The sequence below is a fragment of the Planococcus citri genome, chromosome 3 (genome assembly GCF_950023065.1).
Source record: "Planococcus citri chromosome 3, ihPlaCitr1.1, whole genome shotgun sequence".
NCBI classification, from domain to species: Eukaryota; Metazoa; Arthropoda; class Insecta; order Hemiptera; family Pseudococcidae; genus Planococcus; species Planococcus citri.
The window spans coordinates 36667312-36692131 of NC_088679.1; the positions used below are offsets into that span (position 1 = coordinate 36667312).

At 33.3% G+C, this 24820-nt stretch overlaps 3 protein-coding genes across 4 annotated transcripts in view; all 3 read left to right on the forward strand.

The window, feature by feature from the left end:
* Window positions 1-10237, forward strand: part of dlp (dally-like) — a 130896-nt gene extending 120659 nt beyond the window's left edge. Inside the window, exons 6-8 of the mRNA XM_065355367.1 lie at window positions 5159-5289; window positions 5432-5811; window positions 7419-10237. Of these exons, the coding sequence (XP_065211439.1) occupies window positions 5159-5289; window positions 5432-5811; window positions 7419-8052 (1145 nt within the window). The 3' untranslated portion in view covers window positions 8053-10237. The remainder of the gene's footprint in view (window positions 1-5158; window positions 5290-5431; window positions 5812-7418) is intronic.
* Window positions 10238-10926: 689 nt separating this feature from the next.
* LOC135841313 (vesicular glutamate transporter 3-like) lies at window positions 10927-13500 on the forward strand. 2 transcript variants are annotated; one of them, XM_065358214.1, is made up of 9 exons: window positions 10927-11217; window positions 11323-11488; window positions 11670-11900; window positions 12015-12189; window positions 12273-12530; window positions 12612-12745; window positions 12858-12962; window positions 13068-13188; window positions 13292-13500. In XM_065358214.1, the coding sequence occupies exons 1-8, from the start codon at window positions 11156-11158 to the stop codon at window positions 13143-13145; spliced, it is 1209 nt and encodes a 402-aa protein (XP_065214286.1). In that variant the 5' UTR covers window positions 10927-11155; the 3' UTR covers window positions 13146-13188; window positions 13292-13500. The 2 variants fall into 2 exon arrangements, with proteins under 2 accessions (XP_065214286.1, XP_065214285.1); XM_065358213.1 differs by having other exon boundaries at window positions 10950-11217; window positions 12858-13000.
* A 308-nt stretch (window positions 13501-13808) lies between these two features.
* On the forward strand, window positions 13809-20351 carry LOC135840105 (low-density lipoprotein receptor-related protein 2-like). Its single transcript, XM_065356452.1, has 16 exons — window positions 13809-14079; window positions 14591-14800; window positions 14881-15076; window positions 15185-15438; window positions 15942-16180; window positions 16256-16484; window positions 16799-17088; window positions 17152-17405; window positions 17541-17749; window positions 17845-18027; window positions 18130-18270; window positions 18416-18625; window positions 18706-18904; window positions 19028-19281; window positions 19417-19652; window positions 19719-20351. The coding sequence occupies exons 1-16, from the start codon at window positions 13992-13994 to the stop codon at window positions 19920-19922; spliced, it is 3396 nt and encodes a 1131-aa protein (XP_065212524.1). The 5' UTR covers window positions 13809-13991; the 3' UTR covers window positions 19923-20351.
* Window positions 20352-24820: the final 4469 nt, after the last annotated feature.

The following is a 24820-nucleotide window of genomic DNA, read 5'->3' on the forward strand; positions in this document are numbered from 1 at the left end:
AGATTAACTCTTATGATTAGGCAGATACTATTCTGAAAATTTTCTATTTAGATCACATGTGAGAAGAGGTATATTTTTTAGGGCTCTAGTTAGTCACTTGAATCAAAATTGTGCTGTGAAATGTATTTGTGCCTAAAGTTTGGCCATAAACAATTACCTACTTTTCATTCAATTTTGATTTTTTCTCAGATTTGCACAATTTTTGGCAGTGTTTTGAATTTTTTGTGAGCCATCTTATAAATCTATATCCTATGCTTTCTTTTAAATAATTAGCAAAATCAGCGACTGAGCAACCAGAAGTTCCCTCGTTGGTAAATCGATTTCGTGGAGGGGGGAAGGGGTGTCGAATTTTTTTATTTTTGTAAAATCCGAGAAAAGCTAGGCATAAAATAGATCTGTAAAAATACTTGTGACTCGGTGGATTATTTATTATTCTCCAGTACACGTTCAGATGAAATGCTTAACTACAGGTATTTAATTAAACACGCCTTGCTAATTCAATTAAGATGACTCGGATTCGATTGAATTTCATGTTAGAGTCGAAAATTATCGCATAAATTTTAATTCTTGGAACGGAGCACGCGACTGATGTGATTTGATCAAAATTGATACATAAAGTGTTAGGTACGCAGGCACATAGGTAATTAAGCTGCTAATGTGCCAAAACATGATCAACATGTTTTAGATGAAATTCCTTCCCACTAATCAACTTCCATTAGGATTAATATCATCTTCCAAACACCTCGTATCAAGTATTTACATAGAAATTTTTGAATATCTATACCTACTGTATAAAAAATTGTCCGATTGGTAGAGCTCATAGAACGTTGCCTTTTCTCTTTTACATATAGACTTTTCATAATATACGAAGATTAAATCCGAAGATAGCGACGAATTTGAATGGAAATTCTTTCGAGTCAACGAATCTAATAAATTACCATTTTGGCGAAATAATTCTTATCGTAGGATCACACGATGTTGAATAATTTTGAAAAATCGCGAATACCGAGTAGGTACCCTATAAAATACCACTGTATAGAGAGTGTAGAAGGGGAATGATGCGATCCATTCCATTCAATGTTGTGTTGCGAAAATTGCACAACGACCGACCGTCAGATTGTCTCGAAATAAATCTAATTGTCAGACAAGTCCATCGTATTTTAGCTGCAACCTGTAGCATTTTATTTTTTTGTCTGTTCGTTGTGGAATTTCAAACACTGTCAGCTCAATTAGAACTACTATATACGTATTAGGTACGTTCCATCGATGGCACTAACCTTGTCTGTATGCATACGATATACACTATATCTTCAGACAAGACAAACAAAACAGTCGCCATCACCATCGAGCAGAAATAATAGGTACTTCTACATACTTAATATAAGATCAACCATCGACATGTGGAAAAACTTTCTACTCAAAGAGTATCCCAAAGTTTACCACATTCTTGCGGATATTATGAGTAGGTATATATTTATGTTGGTACTTGGAAAGATGCAGACCTATCTATGGTCAAATGTAAATCATTATTGACAAATCATCTCGCCACGCACTGGCTGCTTTTTGGTCACGAGCAAAGAAATGGTGATTTGCATAATTGAGCAAGCCACTAACACCATCGAACATCTTACTAATTAATACACCAATAATGCATTCTGTAGAAGTTCACTTCGAAGGAAATGAGTATTTAGACGTGAAAAATGTCAAGTTGGTATAAAATTGTCTCGTGCGAGAGGCCAGCCCTAGCAATCGTCTTCGGTATTAAAAATTGATTGAATTCTGATTGCTTTTTTCCCACTTTCGTCCCGTCTATACTTATATTTACCAATTTACCGCGAGCCATTATCAATTCACAGGCTTATACGTGGCGATGTTGGTGTTCTCGCGAGGTACATATTATGATTTTACAGCAACGCTGTAGACATCGTACGTATACATACAATAAAACAATGAAAAACTATTCGGTATCGTACAAAGTCACGCTATTCTATTCCCCAATACACATTCGATAATTGTCGAAACTTTTATCTACGATAAAAGCCACAAAAATATCCATGATACATGCCAAATTTCCTACTCATCGTGGCATCGCGATACTATCTTATAGGTACCCTCATAAAGGTGCCAAAAATTACTCATTTAATGCGCAGGTTACACTCCTAATACCATACTTAATCGACGCAAGCACCGAATTTAATATCTGTTCGTAGGTAATAAATATACCTAAGGGGATGACGCCTCCTGAGTCACCATATCGATTAAGTTATTTCAATTTCACGACCGAAAAAATTCGTCATCGATAAATTATATCCAGTGGAATTGTGGTACAAAAAAATACCTATATAACCCAGCTTCGTTGCAGTACTTGAAAAAATTTCAAACCGATAAATCAAAGGATTATGTAAATGAATATACATTAAGAGGACAGCCAGAAAAGGGGGGACAGGGGGAACAGAGAAGCACCTCGTATAAATATATATACGACCGCTTGGTTGGAACCACTGTTTGTGCTGAAACTTCTCTCTTTTTAAACAGAATCAGACGTCCAGATCACCTAACTCTTAGGTATTTACCATGCTAATTTGCATAAAATGCGGTTATTAGATAGAGAGAAAAATTTACGTGCGTAGGCAGCTATTGTATAAAATCTGTACAAAAGCGCGTTAAAGTTTTCTCTCTATGCACTTGTTGCTGTGGACATTCATTGTCATAGGTTGTAGCTTTTTTTTTTCATTCGAGCTCTTGGCATATTTTGTACCCTTTTCTCCCTTATCGAGATATTAAAACGGCGAGCAGATTTATTGTGACGTTTTCACAGAAAATATTTCAGGTCCCAAAAAAAAAAAACTGAAATGTATAAGTAGTTACCCGCAATATCGTAGTTGCATTATTTATGCAAAAGTTGAATATTATTGGATAAAATGTTACGAATGGATAGGTATTTGAATATCGCAACCGTGTACCTAAAGAGGGAGAAAAAAAGATAGAAAATTAAATCACTGAAATAAAGCTGCTTCTTCCCCTAAATACGGATAGTGAGTCATTGGAAAAACGACGTTAAATAAATGCATTGTATTTTTATATTATTAATGCAAAGAAAACTCCAGACTGGCTTTTTTTTTTAGGTTGTTTGCTTTGAAAATATAGCAAAACCGAGTTGATATTTTTCGCAAATATTTACAAAACGTTCGAGCGCAAATACTTAACGTAGGTACGAGTATAAAAGCTTATAGGGATGAGATAATCCCGTCGAGTGGTTACACTGATGCGAGAAAAACTTTGTGATGCGTGTCGATGTCGCCCGTCGTATTATGTTGAAATGGCACCTAAAGAAAACAAATCTTGTGTTTTAACTGTATAAATGTGTGCCCATAAAGAAACCTTTCGGCTCTCGGTCACCCATTTTATTTTGATTTTTTTTTTCAATTGAAATAATGATCCATAATCTATAAGGTAGCTCACAAAAAAAATTGCAGCTGCTCAGTTGAAAAATTGAGAAGGCCTGCGAGTTTGAATTTTTTTTTAATTGACCAGAAATTGCATAAATTGATAAAAAGAATTGTGGTAGGTTAAAATTCTCTGAAAAATATCGTTTCCCATCACTTCCAGACTAGAATCATGTTTCGACTTTCGAGACCTAATTCAAATTCTTAATGCTTATTTTATGTTTTTTTTTTTTTTTTAATAATTTGGAGCTCAACATACGTTTTCTTCTTAGAAGTGTTAAAAATGAGTTGGAATGAGTTATAACGACCCAACCACATATTTTGAAGTTTTAGGGCGTTTTCCTCGAGAAATTATATCTCAAAAAGTTCACCTTTTCTCACCCCAGCCAAAGTGGCCTTCAAAATGCGAAGGTGAGTAGTTGAATATGACCTGAATAGAAGATTCCCAGATCTGTAGCGGTTCAACCTCATATTCTCAGATTTTAGGGAATTTCCCCCAGAGAAACGGAATACCGAAAATTCACTTTTTTCACTCAAGTCAAAAGTGTCTTTTAAAAACTTGATGGTAGTTGGAATATGATCCAAACAAATGATTTGCAGAGTTGCAAATTTCAAGATTTTACGGTTTTTTTTTTTCAAAATTGATGCCCAAAAATACGTATTAACTACATTTTTTTTCTCACTTGTCTCAAAAGTAGTTACCTACTGCCCTCAAAACAGGATAGAAGTGAGAATATGACCTAAAAAAGTTAAATTGAGTGGGCATATTTTAGAGTGCTTTTTTTTTTTTGAAAACTGAAATTTCCAAATGCTATAGAGCATTGAAACGTGATTGCAGTTGAAATGTGATCAGAAACGATCATTTCCAGAGTAATTACCTGTCACGGATAATAATTAGAATTCCTTCTCCTTCAAATCATCGAGTATGCAAATCCATCAACATGCGTTAGTTCAAAATTAAATCAGTGTAAGCGAGGGTATTTTCGATGCATTCTCCGCCATTTCGTACTTAATTGAAACCAAATTTTCCATAGAAATTACCCGCTTATTTAATTATTAAATTAATTTATGCAGCCATCAAAATCTTGCATCGTGGACAAATTCTGACTGAGGAAATTGAATTTGTTACCCCAAAGATACCTAATAATTTATGGAGATGGTTCTTCAACACTGGTCTAACATGTCGTAAAATAAGTGTTCGTTTTATATGAAGTGGACAAGAGTGTGAACTAATTTCAAACTGCAACGAATGATGTAAACGATCTAAATTTAATATACTCGTACTTCCATAAATAGTGGCTCTTAAAAAAATATAGCTGATCAAACACAGAGACTCATAGCATTACAGGATTTTATAAATTGCATCGGTATAATTTATGCAGATCGTATATAGAAAGAAAATATAGCTCACAACGAGTTCAAAGCTGTTTTTAAAATTAAAAAACTGAGTCGATTTGTTAAATTATCCGAGGAGATTAAGGTAGTTGAATTTTGTATGCGAACCGGTTCTCATTTGTGAACGATTGATGAATTTTTCACATAGATACATAAATGCTGTCGCGATTTAGTTTACATTAGCGCCTCTGGTACCGCATTGGTCGCGCCACATTTGAATAAAATGCCCGCGGCCACGTACGATTATCACCCAGAATATTGGTAATTATGGTTGTAGTTACAAGTAATTTACGCCTGTTTTTTATTTCGATTTGCAGATGCGATGAGTAAAGTGGAGCAAAGGCTATCTCGCTCGTATAACATAGAACAAGTCGTCGAACCGATTAACGTCAAGATATCCGAAGCTATTATGAATTTTCAAGAAAACGCTAATGCCGTTACGTCTAAAGTAAGAGATCTTCTTCTCCATTGTACCCTTTTTACTTTTTCACGCGAATAATTTTTCCGCTCAATTTTGCAAATAGATACCTAAACGTATGTATTATTTACTAATTGATTTTTTTCCTTTTTTTTTATTTGTTGCCAAATAGGTATTTAACGGATGCGGTAAACCACCTTTAAATTCTAGTCGTAGACGTAGAAGAAGACGACAAGCGACCGGGTTCTCCGAATCGGACGAATTCGAAGAACATGACAATCGACAACCTAATTCAAAATCAGAAAGGAGACGTAAAGAAAACAATCGTAATAGAAACGACAAAAATCGACGTAAAAATAAAGACAGTTATGATCTGGACGAAGACCGAAATAATCCTGCGGATGGATTCTTGAAGTTCATTCAAGAAATAGGTACTCAGGTTCTGGGCACCAAGTATTTCTGGAAAAGGTTACCCTATCATGTGTGCAACGATGAAATGCAAGTGGAGAGCAACAAAACAGCTGCTTGTTGGAATGGAAAATCTATGGGACGGTGAGTTGATCTGATATCTCGCAATTTTCGCAATTTTCATTAGAAAGATGAGTGCAGCAGAAAGAAAAGAATATGAATTTTTAATTACTTATTTTATTACCTAAACATTGGAATCAGAAATGTTGGAAAAATCCATCAATTTGTTACCCAACGGATTTCACTTGTGAAAAACGTCGAAAAAGAAAAAAAGGAAATCATATTTCAATATCAAAAATTCTCTTCTTTCAAGCCTTTTCTAGCATCTGCTCAAACCTTCTTTGAAATTCTAGAATTGAAAAATCATCAATTTTTCCTTTCCAAAGATATTATTTGCTAAAGAACATTAAATTCAAAATTTTTCTGTAATTCGATAATGTCGTATTTTTTTTTTTTTTTTTTTTTTTTTTGAAACAATATCATGTCTTTTTTCGCAAACATTCTTTTTTTTTAGTAGATACAAAATTATTTAAAAATTTTTCATTATTTTATGTCGGAATTTGACAACATTGTTCAAAAACAAAACAAGGAAGTCTTCTAAAATTTAAAGACTGAAAAGTTTCTTAAAATCAAAAACAAGATTATTTGATAAAATTAAGTATAATAATCGGTAGTTTGATTATCATTACTTTTTTTTTAACCATAGAAATTAACTAAACAATTTGAAAGAAAAGAAAACGATCGAAATACAAAATATCATAAAATAATATCATTATTGTTGAAATGTAAAAAAAATTGTAGATATTATTTTTCAAATTTAAATGTGAAATCAAGAGAATCCATTTTTTTTCTAAAATGAAAAACAAAACCATTAACGAATTTTCAGAGCATGTTTCTTGTGTTAAAATATATCATGAAAAATAAACATTTTAAAATTTTGAAAAAATATCTAAAATTTGCAGTTATAAATTCAAAAAAATGAAGTGTTTTAGTGTCTTTCTGATATATCAAAGAGAAAGAATTTCAATAATATTAAAATCGAATCATGTTTTAAAATTTTTTTTTTAAAGAAAAAAAATACAATAAGGTCACTTGACAAAGTAATTTAATTTTTATTTTATTTTTAGAAAGAGCAAAACAATTATGAAATCGAAAAAAACTGGAAAATATTTTTCAATATATGTACCACAAAACGAAACTACTTGAAAACAGTGACATTTTGTTGCATTAGTGTTGGAAATCCCAAAAAATTTTCATTTTCCAATATTAAAAATTTTTTTTAAAAAACGATAAAATTTTGGAAAAATTAAGAAATGTGATTAGGTATTCAACATTCAAAATAGTCCTGCAATTTGCAAAAAAAATTTAATTCAAAAATAAAAAAAAAATAAATAAAAAATCGAAGAATTAATGATGAGTATTTTAATCACTGTGATATGTTTTTGAAATACTAAAAAAACATTAAAGAATTTATGAAAATATTTTTCAAAAAAGTGCACAAATGAAAAAATTGAATACCTTTTGAAGATATTGAGTAGGCTGCTTATGTTTCTTTTCTCTTTGTTCAATTGCTCAACCTGCGATTCTTCATGGACCATTAATCAAAACCGTTTATAGCTTGTTTGTGACGATAATCCTATGTACTCTCAAACACCATTTTAATTCGTAATTTCATCTTTCTCTGTTTACAGCTACGAATCACCTCTGGTAAGTGACGGTCTCAAGAACCAGCAATCGAACCCAGAAGTCACAGTAGACCCAAAAAGTCACGCTCACTTCCTCAGTGACCAAATCCTAGCCCTCAAGTCAGTCTCTACTCAGCTACGAAACGCGTACAATGGCTACGACGTCGAATGGATCGACAGCGAAGAAGCCTTCGACGTCGGAAGTGGCTCAGGCATGGGACCTGATCGCGACAACGGTGGAATCGACTCCGGCTTCGAAGGATCCGGTGACTCGTTACCTCCTGTGATATTCAGCGGTAAACCAGAAACACCGACGGTGAAAACTGACGATAGCAGTAGTCCTAGCACATCAACGAATACCTCCAGTAGTACAGATGTGCTGACGTCTTCGACGACAGCAACTGTCGACGTACGAGTACTCGTCGAATCCAGCACATCTTTCACAGATACGTCGCTGGATAGCAGTACTATTAGAATTAGCACTAGTACCGTGTCCAGTACAACGAATAATACCAGCAGCGGTACCAGCATAAGATATCAGAAGATATCGTTGAATAAAGCCATCGCGTCTTATTTGTTACCGACTGTTGTTATGTGGATGGGTGGAAGCTTCAACGATTGGTTTAACTCGTTGGTTTGATTATTGTGATTTTTTTTTTTTTTTGAAAATTTTTGTTGATTCGTTGTATCTCTATTTGATCGTTACTGTTTTTTCTTACGTCTTCTCGGCTGTGCCGACGATGATGACGATGTGGAAAATACGTATAACATTCGAATGCATTTTTCTCCTTCTTTTTTCTCTATTATTTATTTACCATGAACGTAGCGATGCACTAGTTCCTTGAGGTCAAGCGTATACTAGGTACCGTCTCGAATCTATTCTCCTAAGTGGAGATTTTGTTGCAGTTTTTCTATTATTATTTTTTTATTTATTATTATTTTTTTTTAATTGACGTAATTTGTACTGTTGTGTGATTTATTTCGTTAAGGTAATTTTTACAGTAACCTAATTTCCTCTGATACCGTGTATTCCATAGCTGGTGCTTAGCGGCTTAACGAAAGACTGATTTAGACCAATAATCAATAATCATCGGAGTAATGGATGCGGCCAGTGCGGAAAAAAGAGAAAAAAAAGCTAAAAATTTCGATTAATACTCTAAATTTTTAAAAAATCCTATAGATTAAATTATTCTATCTTCCTCTAGCTTGTGATAGATAGTCTTTAAATTCTCTCAAAAAAGTCCCTAGTAAATTGAAACGCAGGCCATATGTGAAATGGAACTTTAGGAACCTTGATCTTGGAAGCATTCCGTCCTAAAAATAAAAATAGCGCATCTATTAAATACCGTTCATATTTTTTAAAAACTTGTTTGAGGGCTTCAGTTACTGAAACTTGATTTTCTCAATTTTGAAAAAATAAGTCGAATGATGATTTTTTTTTGTAAAAGTGAGATTCCAATGACCATCATTTGCCATTCAGTCAAATTATTTTTTCTAAAAACTGAAATTTGGTTGTTGAAATCAATAAAATAGAATCCACGTATGGTAAAAATTACTTCCAAAAAAAAAAAAAAAATAGATAGGTAGGTACGTTAATCTTGAAAAAAAATTATAAAAAGCTCTTTATACAAAAAATGTATTACCAGATTCGTGCTTCAAAAACATTTTCTCATCTTATTGTTATTTTTTCTGCTTACTAACTAGGAATCTAATTGAACTATTCAATTTCTTATCTTGCTTAAAATTCCAATTTCTCTGTTTTCTCTTTTTTTTTTTTTTTTTTTTTCAAGTACCTACCTAATTTTTATTACAGTTGATGCATTTTTCATTTTCGTCTTTTCATGTCTCATGCTCATGCCATCATAATATTCCTCCATTAAATTAAAATTTGATTTGATTTCATAATTACTCATACGCTTCGAAAAAAAATCTCATTCTACAGCATTAATTTGAATCATAATTCACCACTGTGAATAACCATTAAGTACACTAAGCTGGGATTACACGTCGTAATGATCTTCTAATTATTGATAAGTTTTTAACAAAATGTTATCGAATGTTAATTTTTTTTTTTTTTTTGTTCATACAAAATGGTCTCGAATGTATCCGATGTTATCGTATTAATATCAAATATCGTGCCATTTACATTGGAGACATAATTATTAAATAAATTCGTATTTTTTTTTTCTATCTGAATAGAAATTCTAGTCTAATTAAAATATTACATTATGTATCGTTCGATTACGTTGATTTAGTTCGATATTTATAGCTTGAATGTTGAAATACAAAGAAGTTACACTTCATATTTTGTATGAAAATAGAAAAATATCGAAATACGTCCGCGATTTTCTCTCCTATATATTTTCGTAATATTTTCACGCGTTCGAAGTATGTAATTATAGAAACAGTTTCCAAAACTGTGTAACTTTTGTTGTTTTTTTTTTTTTTTTGAAATCTTTATTTTTGCGTGTAATAATACTTCGTGTAATTTACTTATAGTGAATTTTTCGTTGTAAATAATCTATGGTTATGTTACCATTAAATGAACTATATGATGTTTTTTGTAAAGTAAATTTGATTAAATTTATACGCAAATTTTATGATTTGTCTATTGTATAGATGTGTATAAAAACAGCGGATATTCCAAGTTTTACATCATCGACATTCTTATATGATTGTTTTGTTTTTGTACCAGTTTTTTGTACACTTTTTTGCCTTTTATATTATCTATATTCAATATGTATAATTTTTATACCGAATTTCGTTTCACATTGTGATATTATTTATACGTAATTAATCTTGTAAATAAAAATTTGTACCTATTATTTTGGCTTTGAGTTTTTGAAAATATTACAAAGCTTAAAGAGTAAAAAACAAATTCAAGAGTTGAAGAATAATGTTTAAAAACTCAAACCTCTCGCAAAATTGCTTAATATGCTATTCAAGAAATCAGTAGGTATAGATCAACATACCACGATTTTTTATTGACAATTCATGCCCCTGCAAAAATATTCCATAAGCAACTCCTAAAACGAACGCCAAAAAAACTGTTCGAAAAACATCATAAATCTTCCTAAAAACATGAGATAGGCTATGCAATTTATGACGGAATCCCTATCACGAAGAATAAATCTCTATTCGCTTACAATTTCTATTCATTAATTTTTCAATACTTATTGCAAAAAATTGCTTCAAAATTTATACTTAATTTTTAAAAGTATTTTGTCCATAAAATAACCCTGGTGCATATTTACTCAGAATGGTCTACGAGTATTTTCAATGATCAATGAACTAAAAATAAAAGTATTTACCTAATCAAAGATAGATATTGCCATCAAATAAAGTCATCTTAAATTTTAAAATGTTATCAATGTAAGAGCACGATACTTACTTACGAAAGCAATTCAAACTTATCACATGAATTACTAATTTCAGCAGGTGCTAACAATAGATAAGGTTGGTATTACAAGCGATCAATTTGTTAATCCAGTCGAGCGATGTGATCGTAATCAGGTTAAATACTTACGCAGGCTATATATTCGATTGACATTATTTATTATCATATCCTTAACATTCGTTGAATTATATGTACTTTTAATTCCGATGTGCTCGCTCAAATTTGCAGTTAAGACGCAGACGCTTTTTTATACCTGCCAATTCGAGTTCAAATTTTCTTTAAATTTTTTAAACCAATAATATTCAGGTTATTTGTCGCCTACCTATTTTAACTTTGAAAAAAAAAAATGAAATCCAGAGAAAATTCACCTAATGATATTCCTAAAGAGGTTCCAGAAATTCTAAGCAGGTAACCATCTGCAATTTTTTTTCAATATTAGAGAAGTAGGTACCTATAAGCTTTTTAGAGCATTTTTACGCATTACCTATTTATTTATCTTTTTTTTTCTTTTAGTGAAACTGCAGTACCCTCGATATGGCTATCTAAACGTATCTTGGTAACATTCTTAATATTTTTAGGTCTAATCAACTTGAGCTTTATAAAAGGAAACATCAGCATAGCAATGGTGGATATGACATCGAGAAAACTTTTGGTTCAAGGTAACCAAACAATCATTCAGGTAAGACCCGTCATACTGAAAATTACTCAGAAATTTTTTGGAGAGATGTGAGACCTCAAAGAGGGGGCATTTTCGAAAAAATCGTGGTTTTTTCGCTCTAGCCCTTACCCAACCTGTTTTGAAAAAAGAATACCAATCAAGTAATTTCTATCGAGAAAACTAACCATTGTTATTTTTCAAGCCAGCAGAATTTGACTGGGAATCAACAACCAAAGCGCTAATACTGAATGTGTACGCATATGGTGGCTTATGCTCCTTTCTTTTATCCTCTTTACCAGCAAAATTAGGAGGTTCCAGAACCTATGGAACGATCATGATGCTATTGAGTGTTCTAACAATGTTCACACCAGTCGGTTTACACTTGGATTTTAGGTGTTTGTTGGCACTTCGTTTTATAATTGGATTTTTCGAAGTAAGAATTAAGATTAGGTATCTAAAAGTACTCAAATCTCAATACCTACTTTAGTATATAGGTATTAAATTGCGAAGTAGAATCAAAATGACCTGGAGATAATTATGTCTCTAGAATATAGCTTTTTCGAGTACTTCGGATGTATTCCGACACTGGATCCCACTGATAGAAAGATCACGTCTAATGTCATTCAGTCATAATGGAACATACATTGGGGCAGCTCTTCTATATTCTGTGTGCGGATTTTTGGCTCATAAATGGGGATGGTCGATGGTATTTTATTCGACAGGTATGAAACGATTTAATTACAATCGTAGGTTGATATTTGGCTCATATTATTAAGCAGCTATAACTATTGCTGTCTGATTTCAGGCCTGTGTACCTTTATTTGGTCACTAATTTGGTTGATTCTCGTACCAAATGATCCTTCGACAGACAGATGGATTTCAAAAAGTGAACTTTCTTATATACTTGCTGAAATTGAGACCACTGCTCCGTCCACTGGCAAAATTTCCACTCCGTATAAAAGTATACTCACCTCGGTGCCATTTTGGGCTTTGGCTATGAGTAGGATCTGCTTAGGATGGTCAGTGGCAGTCATATACCAATGTCTTCCTTTATTTGTCAAAGGTAAATAAAACCAGATTGGTTTAATGCTAATCAGAATGTAGATATGTCTAATTCAAGATGAAATGATCTGGTTATATATAGATGCCACTCAAAAGACAACAGATTTGGTAGGATTCCTATCTTCTATTCCTAGCATCGTGTGTGCAGTCTTGATACCAATACTGGGTACAGTTATGAATTACTGGAAGAATAAGTCCAACATAAAATACACGAAGGTAAGTCCTAGTGGAAAAAGTTAGGTACCTATACTATTACAGAACTGTTGAGATGGATCTAAAAATTGTTCGTGTTCACTCAAAATTTATTAAGTATCTTTATTTACGACAGATGCACAAAATAATCATCGGATTCAACTTTTTTGTCGGAGGATGTCTCGTAGCAGCTGCTGCCTCGATGTCTAATTTCATAGTATCCATCACGTGCTTTGCTATTGTAAGAACACTGCTGTCATGCAGTGCTTTAGTTTTACTGTAAGTTCACAATTTCATGTTTTTTCTGATTGCAAATTACCGGCTGATTATTTACTTTTATGTTTAGAATGGTGATGGTCCACATGGCACCAAATCATTCGGGCGCAGTGACAGCTTTAACCACTTTTTGGTACTCGTTGGGTAATATTTTAGCGCAATACTTCATCGGGGTGATCACTATTGATCATGTGAGTGCAAATTTTCCGCTATTGAAATGAGTAACTAGCCTACATTGATAAAAAAGAGGTTCGTTCGTGTTAAACATTGGGCTCACCCAGATAATTTTTTCAGAGTTCTGAAGAATGGAATCAAGTGTTCTATTTGACAGCAGCTGTGATGATTTTTAGCGCCATTAGTTTCGTAATTTGCGGCTCAAGTGAACCTCAGTCGTGGTCTAACGTATCAGTTGAAGCAGATTCAGAAAAAAAATCATAGGGACTCGTAATGAATAACGTGTAAAATATGATCAACTTGCCAGATTAAATAAAAAGTAATTGTGAGTGGGTTTACTTCCATCCATTCAAACTTTTTTTAAAAAAGTGCAAAACAATTTCTTCAATTATCAAAGCTTCTAAATAGAGGTCCCAGAAGCCAGAAGTGAAAAACTCATTACTTCAAGTTCTGCAAAAATGCTTGAGTGGACTCAGCAAGTGTTGCATAATTTTTGGTTCAAAGGCGTACCTAAATCATTTTAGCTCTACGCTTTTCTAATAATGATGGAACCGGTTCATAGATGAGCTTACACTCGTCATAGATTCATATTATGTACTACCACAGCGAGGGATAACTACATTCTCGTATCTTGGATATTCCCATTTTTTTTTTTAATTCAACTTTGAGAGGCGTTGAAGGTGATTTCACGTTATCGGAACCAATATTTAAAAAAAATTGTCTCGTTTAAATTAAAATCACTGCATAAAAATTTGAAGTTACATCCGCTATATAGTGCTAAAAACTAGGTTGTAAGGTGTACAAAAAATTAATTTCAAATATGCGTTTTCAGTGTGACATTAGTGAATTTTTTTGTGTTACTTTAATATTTTCATGTTACATCGCGATTGGATATTCAAATTCAACAGGTAGGTATAATCTTCATCTAGAAAGTAACTATTTGATTTTCATCTAAAAAATTGTATATTTCGCACCCGCGGGATGAATTTTACAAGCTGATATTCTGGACCAAAATGACGAGTTCGGTTTGACGAATTTTCGGTCACCGGCTTAAATCATCTTGTGAAAAATTTTCGTTTCCGGATCGGCGACACACTGATTTTTAATTTAACTTCCTAGGCTGTTTCATTTTTAAAGTAAAAAATTTTTTCATACTTACGAGTATTAAAGAGAGAGATTGCATAAAGAGAAATTATGAGTGAAAACCAAAAAAAAAATCGATTTTTTCAGTACTTACCTAAGATAAAAAAAGTGAATGACAGAAGAAAATTTCCTAGGTTAACTTTGAAAAGAAGTCTGTTGATTTTTCACAAAAAATTGAAAATTCATTACTGAGTGCATGGAAATTGATCTTGCGATCACAAAACCATCAAGGTAGTCTCTTACGTAATTTACACGCATTTGTTTGAATTATTTCAGTGGTTAGCAAATTTTTACTGTACTCGACGAAACACTACATCAAAAGTCGAGTGTTTAATTCAACATCAGAAGGATTTAGCGATTTCATTCCACCAATATTTTCCAAAAAGGCTCGGTTTGTCGGCGTGGATTTCGACTTTCAAAATGACTACATTTATTATTCAGATGTGCAGAATGATTTCATATACAGAACGCGCAGAAATGAGACTGGTATCCTATCTGTGACTTGCATTTTTTTTCAAATTTAAATAATGTAAATCCTTTACTTGATAAAATTTTCTCCTTTTCAGGTAAAGAGATGGTAACAAATTTCGATCACGAAAATTCCGAAAATTTGGCTGTAGACTGGGTGGCGAATAATATTTACTTCTTTGATAGTAGAAAAGGTACATTAAATGTGATAAGCACCAGGAATTTCACAAATAGAAATGTACTGCTTAAAAATTTGAAAAGACCCAGAGGTATCGCTGTTCATCCAAGCCGAGGGTAAGATACCTAACAAAAATAGTTTTTTTCAGCTATTCAGCTAGTTATTTGTATTCTATAAAACTCGTAATATTTTTGCTCATCCTTATTATTGCTTTTTAAAAATAGGTTTGTATTTATCTCAGAATGGGAGAGACCGGCAAATATCAGCAGGATTTACACGGATGGCACGAATTTAATGATATTCCGCAATGTGACCCTGGGGTGGCCTAACGGTCTAGCCATCGATTTCGCTGTGGATCGCTTGTACTGGTGTGATGCATTATTGACTAATATAAAGCATTCTAACTTGGACGGGACTGATGTTCAGACAATAAATTCAGTATTCATCAAGCAACCATATTCCATCACTATTCATCTAGGTATGATTATTATCTGAATAATTTGAATAGATAGGTTCATGCATGGTGATGGGATACGAAACTGGTACCTTCCTATAAAAAAGTTCTGGGGACATAAGTACTTACCAAAGTCAGATCGAAAAAGAAAAGTATGAACAATTAGGTACCTCAAACCTCAATAACCAAAATTTTAGTTCCAAAGTCTATTCCTCAAATATTGAGAAATTTAAAAAAAAAAATAGGAATTGTTGGCGGTTGAGGGTCGTTCCATCCACAGCGTCAGCATATTCTTGAAAATTCTACATTGCCAAAAAAAACTTGAAAATCATCTGTTTCTCAATAGTCGAGAAATAGGCTTCAGCTCTTTATGCTTTAGCTGGTGGGATATTCTTGCATGTTCACTCGATCTGGCTTCGTTTGGTCTCTGGTAGGTATTTATGTATCTGCCAGTTCAGTCCGCCTACGTAAATTTTTCTGTCTTATTTATGATCAAGAATGTGAATTTTTTCTGTCCTCTTGTACAGACTCGATTTACTTTACTGATTGGAGAACGAATTCCATCATTAGACTGAATAAGTTGAACGGTAGTATGGAAGAAGAGGTTACGAAAGAACCTAAAGATGAGAGAATATATTGTGTCAAGGTATACAGCCACGCTGAGCACAATGCCAGTGAAAATCATCCTTGTTTGGCCAACAATAATTACGGTGGATGTCAAAAACTATGTTTCGGGGTTCCTTCTGATACATCTGCAGATTTACAAGTAAATTTACAGCGAAACAGAAAATTAAAAAAAACGAATAAGAACCATAAAATAGCTATATTTTTTCGTTTGTAGGTAAAATGCGGTTGTCCATATGGTGAAAAATTAGCCGATGATGAACGCGAATGTATTCCAGATCCGAGTGCTGAACCAGAAACACAAAAATTTTGTTTCAATTCAACTACTTTTGTGTGTAGTACTAACCAGAAGTGTATATCAAAATCATTTAAATGTGATGGCGAAAACGACTGCGGCGATAATAGTGATGAAGCTGGCTGCAGTGATGATGCTAATAAATTGAAAGGTTAGTGATTTCGGAATTTTGAATGCCTATCTATTTATTATCAGAACACTTTCAATCGACTCAGTATGTTGAATATTACAATAATTACAATATGAAGTAGGTACCTACCTAAATGTTAGACTTTCCAGCTTCATCATTGGGTAAAGTTTTGTGGAAAATTCAGCTCTCAAAAATTTGCATGGAAGCTCTAGAATACCATACGTCTTTTATTTGTATTTTTTCAAAATCACACTAATTTCATTTGAGTACTTATCTAAACTATAATACTTAATATTGTATAAAATGTACCTAGTTATCACATGTCTATTTTATAGATCGAAACGAATGCCATAAATGGAACCATTGCGATCAACTTTGTGAAAATACCAAAGATTCTTATACCTGCTCTTGCTACCCTGGGTTTGATCTCGTAGAAAATAAAAATTGCGTAGTTAATAACACAGCAACTCCTTACGACATATATTTCGCAAATGATGGATCAATTTCAAAAATCAACAGCCTCAGCCAAAACCGTACACTCGTTTTACCCTATTCTTCAGTCAATGGCTTAGATTACCATTTTGATAAAAATTTACTTTTCTGGATCAGCTTCAGAACGAAAAAAGTATGTACCTACTTCGCTTTAATCTACCTAATTCTGCAATGTAACATGGTTTCATTTTAATAGATTCATTATCAAGATCTGAAAAATTCTACCACCACCAACTCTTCTTCATCGTCAGCAATAAAAGGCGAATTCGAGTTACCAACTTCATTATCTCCAGAAGCTGTGGCAGTAGATTGGATAGGAAACAATTTATACGTAGTAGACTCCTTAGGACAGAAAGTCGATATTTTTGAACTGCATGGACGTTATCACACCATAGTAATGAGTAGAATGTTGACTGAGCCAAAAGACATAGCACTGGACCCTCTATCTGGGTAACTTAACTACTGGCTAATTATGCCAGTATTTTCATGTTTACCGCATGCCCGGCATGCCATGGGCCCCATGGCTCATTTGCGAGTGCAGAATATTCAAATATAGTAATAGAAATGGTGTGCGATATATTCCAGCTTAATGTTTTTAGCGGATGGTAGGCAGATTTTTCGAGCTCATATGGATGGCACCAATGCTGAATCTATTGTTACCAAAAACGTCTCGTTGGCCACTGGTATCGCTGTTGATAGTTTTGGAAAACGAGTCTTCTGGTGCGATTCATTACTCGACTATATAATTGAAACCGCTGATTATCAAGGAAATAATCGGTTTCTTATTTCAAAGGGTTGGTCATTTTTTTTTTTTAAATTTCCTATGTTGCCTATTGAAACGTACTTACCTACCTCATTTGTTTGCTGGTCGATTACATACCTATTTTAGTGCCATCGTCTAAAAAACTGGCTGTTTTCGAAAATTATATATTCTGGCCGGATGGTAAAGAACACGGTGTTATGAGTATGAATAAATACAAAGGGTCGTCTTCCATTCAAGCAGTATTCAAAAATGAAGACATCAGTGATCTAAAATCTATAAAAATTGTTCATTCGTTACAACAAAGAGCGGGTAGGCATGTATTTTTAATTCAATCCTCTATTTATACTTATAGGCACAGTTGTGAATTGGATCATCTGAAATCGATTCTGATTTAATGTTTTTCATATTTAGGACAAAATCCTTGCGGAATCAACAATGGCGGATGTCATCATATGTGTGTGGTGACCAAACTGAACGAATCTGATGCTTTAGGGTATCGCTGTGCTTGTAATATTGGATATGCTTTATCGAATGACACAAAAACTTGTATAGGTAAGTAAGTACTTGATTTTGAATTTGATCACCCCTCCCATTTCCCCCCTCAAAAATCTTCTAACCAGTAAGTACCCACATTTTGAAATATTATGTTTCCTTCGTGACTATCGTCATGATGAAAAATTCTTTCCTGTTATTTCAGTGGTTAGCGAATTTCTACTCTACTCCAGGGATCGTCATATTAAAAGTCGTCTGTTGAATCAAACTTTGGAAGGATTTAGTGACGCTATTTCTCCGGTCATTTCTAAAAGCGCTCGATACGTCGGTCTGGACTTCGATTTTCAAGATGACTACATTTATTATTCAGAACTATTTCATGATTTCATATATAGAGCTCATAAAAATGGAACAGGTAGATATTCTCAAAAAGTATCCGATTTTTGGGGTTTCATTTTAAATTTCAATACCTATGAATCAATTTTTTTTTTCAAGGTAAAGAGATCGTATTGGCCTCGCAGAACGAAGGCACCACTGAGAATTTGGCTGTTGATTGGATGGCGAAAAATTTATACTACTTTAATACTGTAAAAGGTACTTTGAACGTGTTAAGCACTAGAAATTTTACAAATCGAAAAGTATTGCTTAAAAATTTGAAAAGACCCAGAGGCATCGTTGTTCATCCCAATCGAGGGTAAGATATGTATTATACTACATAAATAAACATCCATCATATATTTTTCATCTGTCCATTTAATTTCGTTCATTTTATGATTATTGTTAATCCTTCATTGTCACTTTTTTTCCTAATACTTAGATTGATATTCATCTCAGAATGGGATAAATCGGCCAACATCAGTAGAATGCATACAGATGGTACAAATTTGATGGTATTCCGTAATCTAACTTTGGGATGGCCTAATGGTCTAGCTATCGATTTCGCTGTGGATCGATTGTACTGGTGCGATGCACTTTTAAAACATGTACAGCATTCCAACTTGGACGGAACAGATGTTAAAACAATAAATTCGGATTTAATCAAGAAACCATTCTCTATCGCTATCCACCAAGGTACCTATGGTTAATATTTAAATGCCAATTTTATAAATACTTAAATAGGTATTTAGCTATCACCCACCCATTTCATGCCATCTTTACAATCAAGATTTTAAATATATTTTTTTTTCTATTTTTTTTTCCATACAGACTGGATGTACATTACTGAATGGAAATTGAATGCTATTATTAAGTTACATAAGTTACACGGCAAAATCGAGGAAGTTACCAAAGAGCTTCAAGAGGGTAGAGTAAACGTTGTTAAGGTTTATAGTCAGAATGAGCAAGATATCAGTAAAAGTCATCCTTGTTTGGCCAGCAATAATTATGGTGGATGTCAAAAACTATGTTTTGGAGTTCCTTCTAATTCGTTTACAGAGTTACAAGTAAGTTGACATTTAAAAGCAATGTTTAAAAAAAAAAAAATGTAAACTGTCATTTTTTTATCGAAGGTAAAATGCGGTTGTCCACATGGAGAAAACTTGGCAGACAATGAACATGAATGTATTCCAGATCCGAGTGCCGAACCAGAAATCACAGTTTGCCCTGATTCGGAGGATTTCGTTTGTGATAATCAACATTGTGTGCTACATAGATTTAAATGTGATGGCGATAACGACTGCGGTGATAATAGTGATGAAACTAGCTGTACCTAATGTGTAATAATGTTATTAATTTAAAAAGTTCTTTTAAACAATAAATTAAAATTCTAGTTAGGTACGTACCTTTTTAAATTTTATCATGAAACTTGAAATCGAAATAGAAAAAAAAACGATCTTTTAAAATTTTAGCATAAAAATTGGAATTGAAATTGGGAAAAAAACGCAATAGAGTTTGAAATTCAAAAAAAAGTTGAGTTGGAACTCTTCAAAACGAGTCAAATCGACCGAACAGTTGATTTATTTTCAAAGAAAAATTTTCCCAACCCTGTTCAGACCTGATTAAATCCAATGATTTCCCCCTTTCTTTAGAAAAATAAGGTTCATTACGCCTCATTCACTCCAACTTGACCAAATTTTTGTTGAAATATATTTCAATCGCTGGATGTATTCATTTAGTAAAAATAAAATTTTCGTTGGCAGTTACTTCTTTTAAAATACCTACCAAAAAATGTTACGAGGAAGACCGAAAGAAGAATTATCTAAATTCTACATCAGATCTCCATATTTCTAATGAATTTCAAACTGATGTTGTGCCTTGAGGGTAGGCAACTTAATTAACACTCTTTAGTATTTATATGCATCTTGAGAACGATTCTTGAACTTAATGTTGCTGCTGGTCTTCAATTGAAAATTAGCTATCTACAGATACTTTAGGTAAAGCTCATGAACTCCTTTTAAATGTATTCATTCAATTCTCACTCTGGCATTTGTATTGAAAGTAAAGGCGCTGATATTTTCGCGCGCAATAGGGATTTGACAAGACAACTGTCGCGCTCTAGGAAATGGTAGTCAAAAACACCGGAACTAACGAAAGGTCCCGTTGTTATCAGCAATTTTCAACAATTTTCCTTCAATTTTCACAACATTACATTCCAATGTTTATACTGGGACCTTTCATCAGCCAATCATAAACAAGGCGACACTAACGCGGCGCACCTCTGTCAAGTTCCTATTCATGTTTCAGCGCCTAATTCAAATACTCGTACTTAGGTATCTAGCTACCTACGTATGAAGGTATGAAGATAGTGCACTGGAATGTGATGTGTGTTTTTTTCATTTTTTATTTTTGGATTACGAAAAATAGTGCGAGTGTAGTCGTTTTATCGTTTACAATTTATGTGCTTCAAATATGTATTATGGATAAATATTAATGTCAATGAACTGATGAGTACCAACATATGTAATCCTGTATAAATTCTGCGAAAAAATTCAACACAAAATATTTACATGCAGTGTATACATTACCTACCGGCTCAAATCCACTCATGAAAGTTGCGATACAAGTTGAGGCAGGCAGTCGAGTCAACATACGTAGTGATTATTTACGTTCGCGAATGATTCTGGTAAAAAAAAAAGTTGATTTAGGTAAGTCTGTTGTGAATACCTGATTCAAAGATGAACGTATGTATGTACTTTGAAGTTTGTAACTTGTCATGCGGCCGCAGGCGATCAGGCAAAAACATTTGCGAATTTCAAGGTCAAATGAAAACCGTTCCGAGGTTTATTGATATTTGATATTCGGTGAAATGAGCCAGTATTAATTTCGACGAGTAATTTATTCATAAAACTATGGTTTTGTTGTTGTTGAAAAAAGAAAAAATCAAAGAGGAGGTGGAGATGCTACTTGAATGCTGGTATTGCTGGTACTGGTACTGCCTGGTATACTATACCTACCTACTATGGTTATGCATTTTGGTTAAAAAAAGAATATTGGTGAAATTCCTTGAAGTAGATCATGGTCGTCTTTGAAATCTTTATTGGTGAATATTCGAGTTAAATGTTGTTTATGCTGGTTTTGATGAGTTTTTTTTGCTGTTGTTGTTGATGGTAATGGTGTCGTGTTGGTTTTTCTATAGTAGGTAGTAGGTACCTAATAACTGTATTGGTGTAGTACCCATCTGTACCTGGTAGTTTCATCGAATTGTGCAACGAGAAAAATTGCCAATCATGTTTTTGGCATAAGTATGAAGTATAGAAAGCATACGACAAAATGATTTTAGAATCATGCAGAGTAAAAATGAATTTCCACATCCTTAGGAAGGTTTCGAATATTCATGGTAAAAATAAAAATTCTGTTGAAGACTCAAGATCAATCAAAAATTATGAAATTTGGTCTCGACAGGTGAACATCGGTATTGGGGTATTGTTTTCATAAATTTCAGTTGGAAAATATTAAATATCTTCATCTTTATGCTTTTGAAAATAATTGCATTTTTAAACGTTGAAAAATTCTACAAAAATCAAAATATTAATTTACTCGAATGGGTTGCTGAAATTTTCGTTGCAAAGAGTTTTGGAACACGCTTCGCTTTTTCCAATAATCCAAATTTTGTTAGAATCAGAGTCGGATAAATCAAGTGGTTTTCCGTTTTCAGAAGTGTGGTGCTCCCCCCCTCAATTTTAAAGAAGCATCATATACCTGCATTTTTTCTGAAACATCATCGAGAACATGTGATAGAATTTTTTCGAAAAAATTATGAAATTTCATCATTCTTTTCATTGGTTAGGTAGGTAACAAAAAAATTCTTTTGTCATAAAATTCTTCCGGTACAATTTCACAAATTGGCTCTCAAATTTCAATCTTTCAAGCATTTGAGACCGCTATTGAAATTTGTGATTCCTCAGACGCACAGTGCTTCGAAGTGCCAACTGCCAAGCTATAAATAATACAAAAATCGCTGCACCTTAACGAATTGAAAATTGAAAATTCATGCCCAAGAGAAGGAGGTGAAAAACACTAATTTTTGACACCAACCTCAAACTTTGGGCAACTAAAAGAAATTTTGAGAATTCCCCATCCCAAAAATCTTCAACAAAGAAAAGAAATTTCGGATAAAAATACAGCAAAGGAGTTGCGATAAGGCCATTTTTTGGCACTAGCTAGTTAAGTGACTCAACCACTTTTAAAATGTTGTAATAAATGTCCCAAATACGAATCCGTGGTTGGTCAACCCAAAATGACCATTTTTTGGGCTCCAGGGGTTCCCAAAGTTGTGAATAACAAAATAATTTTAGGAACCACTGAGTATTATTTTCAAAAACTTTTTTAGCGTAAAATATCAGTTTGAACCGGATAAACGTTATAAGAGAAGATTTTTATATTTTGGACCCTTGGGGCAGAAATGGGGGGGGGGGGTCAATTTTTTGAAAATTTTGGAACCACCATTTTGGACCTACCCCTTCGAACCCCACTAAAAAGCTTTTTACAGTTTATTAGTATGTATCTGAAAGACCTCCATCTTACAAAATTTTGAGCTCAGTAAAAATGTTCGCTGGTGCTCAAAAATCCAAATTTCCAATTTTTCGTAATTTTGATATTTTGGGAACCCCTGGAAAACTAGAAACCAGCGATTTGCACCAAACGTAACGTTTTGAGGTACATATCCAATAATGTGGATGAAAAAGTTGAATTAAGCTCCCTGTATATTCGTAATTTTGGAACTTTTTTTTAAAGCCCCCCACTTTAGGCATCCCTAAAAAAGACGTTTATGCATATTTTTTCAAATAAATTGAAGAATTTACGTTTGAAACACACTAGCGAGTGCTCGATAATTTTTCATTTGATTTTTATTGTAACTTTCAAAATTGAGCTATTTTAGGTCAAATTCTGGCATTTTTACTTCGTTGAAATCATGAAAACGTTATTTTAACGTCTTTTCGATGAGTTGAATCTCAGAATTTGATCCAAAATAGCTCAATTTTGAAAATTACTGGAAAAGTCACACGAAAAATTATCGAGCACTTGCTGGTGTGTTTCAAATGTAAATTCTTCAATTTATTTGAAAAAATATGCACAAACGCCATTTTTAGGGGTGCCTAAAGTGGGGGGCTTTAAAAAAAAGTTCCAAAATTACGAATATACAGGGAGCTTAATTCAACTTTTTCATCCACATTATTGGATATGTACCTCAAAACGTTACGTTTGGTGCAAATCGCTGGTTTCTAGTTTTCCAGGGGTTCCCAAAATATCAAAATTACGAAAAATTGGAAATTTGGATTTTTGAGCATCAGCGAAAATTTTTACTGAGCTCAAAATTTGGTAGGATGGAGGTCTTTCAGATACATACTAATAAACTGTAAAAAGCTTTTTAGCGGGGTTCGAAGGGGTAGGTCCAAAATTGTGGTTCCAAAATTTTCAAAAAATTGAAACCCTCTCATTTTTGCCCCCGAGGGTCGAAAGTAAAAAATCACCTCGCATAACGTTTATTTGGTTCAAACAGATATTTTATGCTAAAAAAGTTTTTGAAAATAATACTCAGTGGTTCCTAAAATTATTTTTTTATTTGCAACTTTGGGAACCCCTGGAGCCCAAAAAATGGTGATCTTGGGTCAACTAACCACGGATTCGTATTTCGTACATTTATTACAACATTTTAAGAGTGGTTGAGTTAATAACTAGCTGGTGCCAAAAAGTGGCCTTATCGCAATTCCTTCTTTTTTAGAATTTTATGGTTTTCCGCGTTATTGCCTCATTGCCATTACTCAAGTGCGAGTCGAGTGTAATTTTTTCACAACTTTTTCCAGGCAAGTTTTCTAATTCCTGTCTGCATCATTGCAATATCAATATCTCAAATCACGCTTTCTTCATGGGCAACTCGAACCAAATGAATATAAAGTTGCATATTCTAACCGCGATAGGAGCAAAAAAAACTTTTTAAATGAGAACTGGATACAGGATGAAATATATGAATTTTTTATTAATGGGGCTTTGAACCTTTGACTCACACATTTTAATAAAAACGACTCTTTGAAAAAATTTCTTCGAATCATCATTTGGTAAAAGTGTATTATTTTCTTAGGTTTGAATAAAGATTAAAAATTAACGGGAATGGACATTTTGAATGAATAATAATTTTTTTGGAAGGCAAGAGGAGGCGAAGTGGGGGGAGGGG

Excerpts from the sequence above, each read along its gene's own strand:
- LOC135841313 (XM_065358213.1), top strand. The coding sequence starts at position 11,156 with ATGAAATCCAGAGAAAATTCACCTAATGATATTCCTAAAGAGGTTCCA. Across the intron at positions 11,218-11,322 it reads GTTCCAGAAATTCTAAGCAG|TGAAACTGCAGTACCCTCGA; the intron begins GTAACCATCTGC and ends TTTTTCTTTTAG. Across the intron at positions 11,489-11,669 it reads GTAACCAAACAATCATTCAG|CCAGCAGAATTTGACTGGGA; the intron begins GTAAGACCCGTC and ends TTATTTTTCAAG.
- LOC135840105 (XM_065356452.1), top strand. The coding sequence starts at position 13,992 with ATGCGTTTTCAGTGTGACATTAGTGAATTTTTTTGTGTTACTTTAATA. Across the intron at positions 18,271-18,415 it reads TGACACAAAAACTTGTATAG|TGGTTAGCGAATTTCTACTC; the intron begins GTAAGTAAGTAC and ends CTGTTATTTCAG. Across the intron at positions 18,905-19,027 it reads GTTGTTCATCCCAATCGAGG|ATTGATATTCATCTCAGAAT; the intron begins GTAAGATATGTA and ends CCTAATACTTAG.